The 11,397-nt window shown below is 45.6% G+C and overlaps 1 protein-coding gene across 1 annotated transcript in view; it reads right to left on the minus strand.

The window, feature by feature from the left end:
* The window catches only part of SNX25 (sorting nexin 25), a 266,994-nt gene extending 260,050 nt beyond the window's left edge, over positions 1-6,944 (minus strand). Inside the window, 1 exon segment of the mRNA XM_030191496.1 lies at positions 6,459-6,944. Coding sequence (XP_030047356.1) covers positions 6,459-6,821 — 363 coding nt within the window. The 5' untranslated portion in view covers positions 6,822-6,944.
* Between the last annotated feature and the right edge of the window lie 4,453 nt (positions 6,945-11,397).

Here is an 11,397-nt window from a genome sequence, read left to right on the forward strand (position 1 = left end):
TGTTGAAATTTAGGTCGTCCTTAGAGATGGTCGTCCCTAGACTTGGCCATTTCTGATTTTCGGCGATAATGGAAACCAAGGACGCCCATCTCAGAAACGACCAAATGCAAGCCTTTTGGTCGTGGGAGGAGCCAGCATTCGTAGTGCATTGGTCCCCCTCACATGACAGGACACCAACCGTGCACCCTAGAGGGCACTGCAGTGGACTTCAGAAATTGCTCCCAGGTACATAGCTCCCTTACCTCGTGTGCTGAGCCCCCCACCCACAACTGTACACCAGTACCATAGCCCTCACAGGTGAAGGGGGGTCACCTAGATGTGGGTACAGTGGGTTTGTGGTGGGTTTTGGAGGGCTCACATTTACCACCACAAGTATAACAGGTGGGGGGGATGGGCCTGGGTCCGCCTGCCTAAAGTGCACTGCACCCACTAAAACTGCTCCTGGGACCTGCATACTGCTGTCATGGACCTGAGTATGACATTTGAGGCTGGCACAAAATATTTTTTTTGAGGGTGGGAGGGGGTTAGTGACCACTGGGAGAGTAAGGGGAGGTCATCCCCGATTCTCTCTGGTGGTCATCTGGTCAGTTCGGGCACCTTTTTGTGCTTTGGTCGTAAGAAAAACAGGACCAGGTAAAGTTGTCCAAGTGCTCGTCAGGGAAGCCCTTTTTTTCCCATTATGGGTAGAGGATGTCCAAGTGTTAGGCACGCCCAAGTCCCACCTTCACTACGCCTCCAACATGACCCCCACGAACTTTGGTCATCCCCGCAGTTGGGGACGCCCTTAATCAGCTTTCCACTATACCGATTTGGGCGACCCTGTGAGGAGGACGCCCATCTTCCGATTTGTGTCGAAAGATGGGCGCCCTTCTCTTTCGAAAATGAGCCTGAAAGCGACGTCAACAAGTTGAAACCAAATAGTTAATCTCTGTTTCCACTCCACCATGCAGCCATCATTCAGTACACTCAAAACAAAACAAGCAAACCCATGAACTGCAGCATCCTTACTGTTGTTCATCCTTACTGTTGTTCTTTATTGCTGGCAGCATTTTTATTTGATCTCACTTATATTTCAAACATGCCAGCTTGAGCAGCATACGGATGTACACAGAGGAAGCATAATAACAGAATAACATTTCATAAGTAGAGTAGTAATCTATATACATAAAACTCACCCTCAACGTTCTGAAGACAGTGACGTCAGTGAAGCCAAGCCCTACTTCCTTCCAAAAGGTTCGAAGGTTCGTGGTGGTGAAACCACCAAAATTGCTCCGGGCCCCGCCCTCGAGGGCGGAGCAATGGCAGAACAATGAAGGGGTTGGCAGGGAGGGAGGCAGGGAGGCGGGGTGGGAAATCGCTCCGGGCCCCGCCCTTGCGTCAAACGTCATGACGTTGAGGGCGGAGCAATGCCAGAACAACGAAGGGGTTGGCAGGGAGGCAGGCAGGGAGGGAGGGAGGTGGGGGGGGGGGTGTTGGCGACGAAAACCTTGATGGCAAAACAACGAAGGGGTTTACAGGGAGGGAGGCGGGGGGGTTGCGAAATCGCTCCGGGCCCCGCCCTCGCGTCAAACGTCATGACGTTCAGGGTGGAGCAATGGCAGAACTACGAAGGGGTTGGGCAGGGAGGGGGGGTGTTGGCGACGAAAACCTTGCTAGCGCCTGTTTCATTTGCTCAGAAACGGGCCTCTTTTACTAGTTTGTTATAAATTGTAAACAGTGTGGTTATAGGGACATTCTATATTTGTGAAGAAGTTTTTTTTTCTCCTGGTAAAGGGCCACTAAAATAGACATCATGTTATGAGAATCAGGTGCTCCACATTCAGAATTTCTATTTATTTATTTATGTATGACATTCATATCCCACATTTAACATGAATTAGGTTGAATTGAAACCTGGGAGCATTTAAGATCTTTTTTCTCCTGTGCCTAGATCAAAACAGAAAGACAGTTTGTGTGAACTTGCTCCTTTTGTTTTGTGGAGTGAGGTGGTATATTATAAAATGCACTTAATATTGTTTATTACTATTATTTACTACTGGTTGATATACAGCAGAAGTTAACCAAATCAACTTCATGCTTTGTTAATGTAATTTTTAATAGCATTTTCTCAATTACCCAAATACAAATAACATCATATGATCATGTCTGGCTCTGATGGTAGTTAGGACAACCCAGTACTTCCCAAACCTGGTCCTGGAGTTACCCGAGACAGTCAGGTTTGTCAGAATATTGACAATGAATATTCATGACAGAGATCTGCATACAGTGAAGGCAGTGAATGCAAATATGTCTCATGGATATTCAGTGTGGCTATCTTGAACATCTGACTACCTGGGGTGCCCCCAGGAGCGGGAACCACTGGCCTAACACATTCCTATAATAGTAGCCACCGAACACAATTTGAGAAGTGTCACATGTTCTTTGCTTAAGTTTCTTTCCCAGACCTTTCTTCAACAGCGTTGGATTTCTGCTAATTGACAAAGATTTTGTCTTCACATACAACAGCTCAAGGCACTTCAGGGAAGACCAACAGAAGCAGCTTGTGCTGAGCATATTTGATGCTTTTCCATTTTATCTTTGAACAGTTCAAAAGACCCTAAAACCTCCAAAGTTACGATCATCTAATTACACCATCCAAACCAAATCCTGATAACGAAATACACTTGCCACTTCCTGAACCTGCCACCAAAGAGACAGGTCTGTTAAATAATCCAGATACACCACAAAAGTAAACTCTAAAACAGAAACTTGAACATGCACAAACACAACTTTCTTCACAATGTAAGCCAATTAAATTACTGCTACAGGCCAAACGTCAGTCACAGAAGAAAGCAGCTCACTTTAGTGCAGTCATATCCGACCTTAAGAAGCATGATATGTTTTCCAGTGATTGCCTGAAATCCTCAAATTGTGGTGGTGGCACCGCCAAAATACAAAACTAGCAAGTAGCTCAGTATTAGCCACCAAGTTCATACAAAGTTAAAATTAAAAAATATAATCCGTTAGCTACCTGTGTGAATATTCCATCACTGTTTCATTATTGCTACCAAGTATTACATATTTAGAGCATACGCCTTAAACATAGATTGTTTACAGTTTTGTGTAGGCCTTATATGCACATGGTATTGTTTGTTAAATCTGAAGACAAAACCTAAGTGTGGTTAAACAATTTGGTATAAACCGTGTTGTTTATGACTTTACTTGTTTTGAAATGCTTTGGGTCCTACTGATCTGTACATCTGTTGTGTTTAGCGGGTGGAAACAGTCAGGTGGGCTTATAGGGAGAGAGGGGAGAAGGGGAAGGGTTCTTGGGGTATGTTCTCTGTAAAAGATTTTATTGTACCATGGTGGCCGGTTTATTGATTTTTCTTGTTCTGTATGAAGCTTATCAACCAACATGTCGTGCTTGTAATAAAGATGATTAGAACATAAAAAATAAGTTGTTAATGAATTCTATTATTCTGTCTCACTATATTTCCAGTTTTGCCACAGTATGTACACACATGATATATATTTATACCATGATTTGTTCCATATATGTTATGCTCCATGTATGCATACACCTTAATGCAATACCATTTGTAATTCTGTTACCCGGAATGGCAACCGCCATTGCGGCAAATGTAAGCCACATTGAGCCTGCAAATTGGTGGGAAAATGTGGGATACAGATGCTACAAATAAATAAATAAATAAAAATAAGTAAGTCATCACATGAACAAAATATAAGAAAACCAATGGACTGCATTAGGGGCTTTAAACAAAAGAGATCTGCATAAAACAAAATATGTATTTTTATTTTGATTTATAAAACCACTTACCCCTGAAACACGTTCCAAAACAGAATAATCCATTTGTGTATCTACCATGTCAAATTGTAAAAAAACAGATGAATCTGTACTCCATGTGCCCCAATGAAAGAGTTTAATTTTACTTCCATCTAATTTCAATATATTCCATTTTTATAACATCAAGCTTCCCACGGCATATTACAACAGTTAAGATGAACCCATCAGAAAATAGGAAATCCTCACTGAAATTTTTGTCATCTGTACTGTACAGAACAGTGTAGAAAAATAAGCAGAATTTATAACTGCTTTTTCTACCAGCTACAATAATTTTTTAAGCTGTTTTAGTGATATTTAATTTTTATTACATGATTTTTATAAATAGATGTGGGAAGTTTTCAAATAAATTAAGACTCTGTCCAATACGTAAAAATATTATTTTTTTCCTCCTCCACCTTTCAAGGCACTGCCTATCCAGCTGAAACAGCTTTAGACTTGTTACAGATGGACCACACATAAGCAGTCCCTTATTTTTAACTAGTATAAAAGGCCCGTTTCGGTAGGCAATGAAACGGGCGCTAGCAAGGTAATCCCCCCCCCCCCGCAGCGTCCTTCCTGTCTCCCCTGCCCCCCTGCAGCCACCCATCTGGTCTCAGGACCCCCTCCCCACCAACCCTCCTCAGCCCCTGCAGCCACGCATGTGCAGTGGCCCTCCTCTCTCCCCTGCTCCCCCTGCAGCCACCCATGTCCAGCGACTCTCCTCTCCCCCTGCTCCCCCTGCAGCCACCCATGTCCAGCGACTCTCCTCTCCCCCTGCCCCCCCCCCCGCAGCCACCCATGTCTACCAACCCTCCTCTCCCCCTGCAGCTACCCATGTCCAGTGACCCTCCTCTCCCTTGCCCCCCTGCAGCCACCCATGTCCAACAACCCTCCTCTTCTTTCCCCTCGCCCCCCCTGTAGCCACCCATGTCCAGCGACCCACCTATCTCCCCTGCCGCCCCTGCAGCCACCCATGTCCAGTGACCCTCCTCTCCTCCTGCCCCCCTGCAGCGTCCCTTCTGTCTCCCCTGCCCTCCCCTGCAGCCACCCATCTGGTCTCAGGACCCCCTCCCCACTTCCCTCTTCCCTGCCCCCCCCCCCCACAGCTATCCATGTCCAGCGACCCTCCTCTCCCCCTGCAGCCACCCATATCCAGCGACCCTCCCCTCCCCCTGCCCCCCTCCAGCCACCCATGTCCAGCGACCCTCCCCTCCCCCCTCGGCGCATCACCCAAACCCCTACCTCCCCCAGCGCATCACCCAAGCCCCTACCCCCCCTCGGGCACATCAACCCCCTCGCCACCCGCAGCCGCCAATACTAACGCTGTCCGGCCGCTGCTGCGTCTCCTGTTGAGCAGCAGCGGCCGGTACAAAAAGAAAAATGCCAAAAATAGATTTTAAACCTGAAACACGGCTCCGTAGACAGCCATCTGGCATTGGCTGTCATCTCTGCAGCCGCTCCTCCTCTCCCCTCTGACGTCGCTGCGCTCCTCCGGGGTCTTCCTGCAGGGGCAGTGACGTGGAGGGGAGAGGAGGAGCGGCTGCAGTGACGACAGCCAATGCCAGATGGCTGTCTATGGAGCAGCGTTTCAGGTTAAAAATCTTTTTTTGGCTTTTTTCTTTTTGTACCGGCCGCTGCTGCTCCACAGAAGCAGCAGCGGCCGGACAGCGTTAGTATTGGCAGCTGCGGGTGGCGAGGGAGTTGATGTGCCCAAGAGGGGGGGGGGGTATGGGCTTTGGTGATGCGCCGGGGGGGAGGGGCTTGGGTGATGCGTCGAGGGGGGGTAGGGGCTTGGGTGCTGTGCCGGGGCGGAGGAGCTTGGGTGTTGCACCGAGGGGGGGCACTGAGAGCTGATTGGTAGGCGGAGCGTGTTTCCCTACTCCTCCCCCTGCCTGGCTCGCGGTTTTGCAAGGCAGGGGCTTGGGTGTTGCGCGAGGGAGGGGCACTGACAGCTTGTTTCCCAGGCAGGGGGAGGAGTAGGGAAACACCCCTTGCCTTGGAATCAGCTGTCAGTGACATCACTGAGGTCAGTGTATTCTAAACTGCCTAGCAGACCACCTCCGAGGGAGCCACGGTACCAGGTACATTAGAACGTTGGAGGTGAGAATTATTATATAGGATAATCTTTTGCTATTGTTTTCAATAGCGTTTGGGTGTACTAAAAACGCGGCAAGCTCCGCCTACTGGCTTCAGTTCTTACAGTGGACTAGATAGGCTCACTTCGTCTCCTGTCTATTAAACCCCCTTTGGTTGTAATAGACCACTTATCGTACACTTACTCAACATTTCTTAAACACCTTTACCAATTTTCTAAAAACGCAAAATACACCTTTTCAATCCTATCAAAAACCCTCCTGTCTTGATTTACACTTTCAGCTTATGGAGGCTATACACTTCGGTACGCCCCAACTCATTTCAAACCACTTATTACAAGAACGCAGAAGACACACACACAGGATGAATATTTGACAGTGGCGAGCATCTGCCGGTACCAAATCTAGAGAATTCTCGACCGCTCCGCCTGCCAAAAATCAAGCAACAAAAAGTGCCAAGGAGAATTTTTAAGCCTTTCGCACGCTAACCAAACCTCTGACGTCCGCCAACGATTGTGCAACTAGAGGTGGGCTCTTACCTGGCCACCGGGCATGCGGAGCGCCTCACAGGGCGTACTGCGGATCCAAGAGGCGCAAAGATCCTGGGGAGACGAGGGCCGACCGCAGCACAGCAGGGCCAATAGGGCCCCTACCAGGAAAGCAGCGAGTGCACTGCCCAGGCAGAGGAGAAAGCGCACAAGCAGCTGTGCCCCGGCATCGCCCCGCCACAGCTGGGTGACGAGGACCGCCAGTACCACCAACCCGCCTGCCAGCAGCAGCAAACGGCGAGGGGTGAAGGGGAGACCCCCGACTGAGGGAGCCGCGGCTACCGCCTCTGCCCGGCCACCAAAACTTCTGACTGAGCTAGGGGTTGCGGACTTCCTACGGACGCCTGAGAACATGACGCTCCTTGCGCCGGCGGCACTATAACCATTAGGCACATCTCCTGCGTGGGCTGCGAGTTTCGGCCGCCGGCTCCCCAGCAGCCGCCGCTGCGCGAGCAGAACACTGTCAACCACAGCGTAGTTCCAGCGCTTTGCACGCGGGGGCGCGGTGTTCGCTACTGGGAAACAAGGGGAGGAGACAGCGGCGCGTACGCGACGCGTGGTGAGTGACAGCAGGAGGCGGGGTGTGCAAGCAGCGCTAGAGCGCGTGGATACTGGGAGGTTGATGCTGCCAGTGCGCACACAGATTCGGGGCAGGAGCCACTGTGGCTCAGCCACAGGAGGCGCGAAATTTGAGAGTGATTACAAGAAAGGAGGTTGAAACGGTCGGTCGAGCTGTCATCCTGTCCATATAGCTTTGTTGATCGCCACTGTTAGCCAGTCTTTATGCAAATAAGCATTTTCGGTTTGTCTTTAGACATGTGTGCACTGTGTAGATCTTTTCATTATTGTTTTTCTTGAAATTCAGAGGCATTGTTGCAGACTTACACACAAGGAGTGACACTGTGTGCACATACTGCAGCAGCGCATGTTTATGTACTACTCTTACTCTAGCTGAGATAACCATCTCGCTGACCTCATGTGCACCTTTCTTTAAATTAGTCATCTAAATTTTTTTGACTCATCTTACTGTCTTACCTATCTTTATGTTCCACCTTTGCTTATACCCTACAAATGTTCTATTACTGTTGTGTTGACATTGAAAGTAGTATTCTGCCATACTTTGTATTGTTATTTGAATATTTTTACTGCTGTAATTGTCTATTGCCCATGTTTGATTTATTCTTACTGTACACCACCTTGAGTGAATTCCTTCAAAAAGATAGTAAATAAATCCTAGTAAATAAATTGTGTTGTGTAACTAAAAAGTGTTCATGCAAGAAGGGTGCAGGAAACTTTATTATGTACAGGTAGGTCACATTAGGTAGCAAGGCTGGCAAGTGGAACCCAGACCTTTTTCAATCACCCAGCTGATAAAGGAAGGTGGATTATTTTTACAACTGGACCAACTGTGGTCTTTTCTTAGTCAAGACAGCCCAGTTCAGGAGTTATGATTTTTATTAATAGCTATAATTGTATAACAACATATAGAAAACATGTAACGAAGACATGGCTAACAGTTTCAATTAAATCCCCCCCCAATTCCCGCCCCAGTTCCTGAACATAGTACTCATTGTTCCTTAGTAATACAAAGTAAAATCAGCCCTCCATCTTTGGGAGTTATTTTGGAGACCTTTAACCCCCAAGGGTGCACAGTTATCTCCTAAACATATAAGATGGAGGGCTGATAGATTGAAATAGATTGAAAACTTTGACCAGTGGCATAAGACAAGTCCTTAAGCATACACTCCAAACGTATCTGAGTTAGCATCAAAGTGCACCACCAAAGTGCAAACAACATAGCACTGTTTAGAAATGCTTTATATTCTGATAACATTAACAGTCCCACTGGATATACCCCAAGCGATAGAAGGGGTCCATTGGGCAACTTACAAGACCAGAGCTGATGGATATAAGAAAATAATCCAGTTCAAAATATTCCAACCTGTGGACAGGCACAAAACATATGGCATTTCGGGCATTGACCTGTAGTGAGAAAGCCCTCACTTCTCGCTCTGTGTGGGGAAATAAATAGTCGCAAGACAAATTTATAAAGAGTTTCTCTGTGTTCGTTCTTCATCGTTTTTGGAATGTCCAATAAAAAAGTCTGCAATTGGGCTGACGTAAGATTTGTTTGCAAGTCCTGGGACCACTTTACAGCCATAATTGCATAATCTACCTCCTCCGTGGTGTCTTAAATAAAACTTAGATTATTCAAATAATTGTACCTCACCACCTTCTGATTAATTCAAACGTGTATCAAATTTAATAAAGCAGTATTTAACTCCTTATTCATACATGCTATATCACATAACAAATCGTCATTCCTAATGGTTTAAACCTGGAAGTTGAGTGGTGATTGGTGATAAGGATGGGTTTGTTACCCTTAATGAAAAGTATTCACACCCATGCTCAACTTAACAGGATATCTGCTAGGAATGAACGGTTGTGTTTCAGCCTGGTGGGCGCTAGTCCTTCCGGTAAGCTGCCATTGTTGGTATTATTAATGTATTATTCTTTGTAATAAGATGTAAATGATAGGGTGAAGATAAGTACTAATATTTGTGACATTATTTGTGTTTGTTTTTAAAGGATTAAGTAATAATGATATAGGTTGCTTCTGAAGAAGACTCCGAAATGTGGTTCCACATAGAGAAGCAGAGGAATATTTAACTGGTTTTGCTGAGGAGGAGAACAAAAGGAATTGTTCTTTCCGTTGCTTGTAGGAACAAGTGGTGGCATACGTTGAATGAAGCAACATGGAGATGAGTATTCAGTATCCTGCCACTGCGGGAAGCTGAGCTTTATATGTATACTTCGGGGGGGAGTGCCTTCCATTGACTGAAAACATCTACATCACGGTTTTGTTATCAAAGAACAAGCAAGGGGGTTATACATTGGAGCAAGATTGGGATCAGAGACTCATCTAAGGATGTACGGCCCATGTGGGGGACTTAAAAACTTGATGACCTGGTTGATTTTTGAATAAATGTATATTGATTAGGATTAAGTTTGTTACCACTCCGCAAGCAAAGAAACGATTTGTTATGTGATATAGCATGTATGAATAAGGAGTTAAATACTGCTTTATTAAATTTGATACACTTTTGAATTAATCAGAATGTGGTGAGGTACACATATTTGAATAATCAAAGTGATAATATTTACCTCCCTTTAAATAGTAGGTCTCCTTGAGTGTAATAATAGTCTTAAATAAAACGACTGGTACCTGCTGTTGGGAGCCCAAGATAAGTGCCTAATGTAAAGTATCTTGAACATCCTCTGTTAAATCAATCCTCATTCCTAAGAAGTAATATGGTGCTTAAGTTAATAATAAACAAAATAATCTGTATGAGGCAAACAGAACTCTTGCTGTAACTCCTCAAAGGTGGCCAGCAGAGGACTGTAACATGTTCAGGCTCAAGGTTCAGGCAAGCGGTAAACAGAAGGCAGTATCAAGCTCAGGCTTAAGGTTCAGGCAGGCAGCCAGCAGAAGGCAGTATCAAACTCAGGCTCAAAGGTTTAGGCGGGCGGTAAGAAGAAGACAGTATCTAGTTCAGGCTTAAGGTTCAGGAGCGAACTAGGCAAAAGCAGAAGTAAACTCCAACCAAAGTTGTAGCTGAGGCCGCAAGAATAGGGCTGACCCTCCCTAAGAGGTGACGGCATCTGAAGTCAGAAGAGAAACCGCCCCCCCCCCCATGGGGAGGAGTCACGCACACCTATGGAGGGAAGAGCTGCTAGCAGGAACAGCGCCAGAGAGGAGAGAAAATCTTAGTTTCTTACCTGTAACGGTAGTTTTTCGTGAACAAAGGATCTTCTAGCCACACCTCTGAATATACGCCACGATGTCGTGCGTGACCCAGCTATCCAATAGAGAATGCTTTAAAGTAAAAGTAACAAAGTTAGCGCATTCCCACTCATATATGCAGTATAAATACCTAATTACAGCAAGATAAGTCAGTTTAATAAATATAGCTACAACTTTAGGGAGGGTAGGGAGGGATTGTGTGGCTAGAAGATCCTTTGTCCACGGAAAACTACCGTTACAGGTAAGAAACTAAGATTTTTCCGTGGACAGGATCTTCTAGCCACACCTCTGAAGACTCCCAAGCATACATAGGTAACATAAGATGTCATATAACAATACGTCAGCAATCAAATAACATGATGAAGGCAATTGTTACCTGTGACAGGAGGAGGAGGAAAGTTGTTGTTTACATTGCCTCCTGAAGAATTGAATCTGCCCGTGTTGCTACATCGAGACAGTAATGCTTTGAAAAAGTATGTAGGAATGACCATGTAGCTGCCCTACAAATATCTATAAGAGGTGCCCAATGCAAAAATGCAGTTGAGGCCGCCATAGCTCTTAACTTATGGGCTGTGACATGAGGTGGTGAAGCATGATGCTGGTAACAGAAATTAATACAATGAGTAACATATGAGGAAAGAGTACGTTTAGAGATTGATTGTCTATTTTTAACATTGTAAGAAAGCACAAAGGGCCTTTAAAAACAAAGGGAACACAGTTCTTTCATTAGAAAAAATCCTTTAATAATAAACTTTGATTGAAGAAAGACCTGACACGGGCCGTGTTTCGGTGCTGCCGCATTTGCGTCAGGGGTCACATCAATAACAAAGGAGGCTTCAACAGACTAATTTCAAAAGTCTGATGCTTTCCAAAATTTTGTATGGTATGTTCCTCCGAATATAATGTAGTGCAGAACTCACACACACCGTCAGTGTAAGTCTGATGCAGAGGTGGGAAAAACACTGGCAAAATAATAGATTGGTTCATATGAAATGAAGACACTACTTTAGGTGAGAACTTTGAATGAGGTCGTAGTATCGCTTTATCATGTAAAATTTGAGTATATGGAGCATAATATACCAACGCATGAAGTTCTCCAATTCTTCGAGCTGAAGTAATAGAGAT

This window comes from Microcaecilia unicolor, chromosome 2 (assembly GCF_901765095.1).
Source record: "Microcaecilia unicolor chromosome 2, aMicUni1.1, whole genome shotgun sequence".
Lineage (NCBI taxonomy): Eukaryota > Metazoa > Chordata > Amphibia > Gymnophiona > Siphonopidae > Microcaecilia > Microcaecilia unicolor.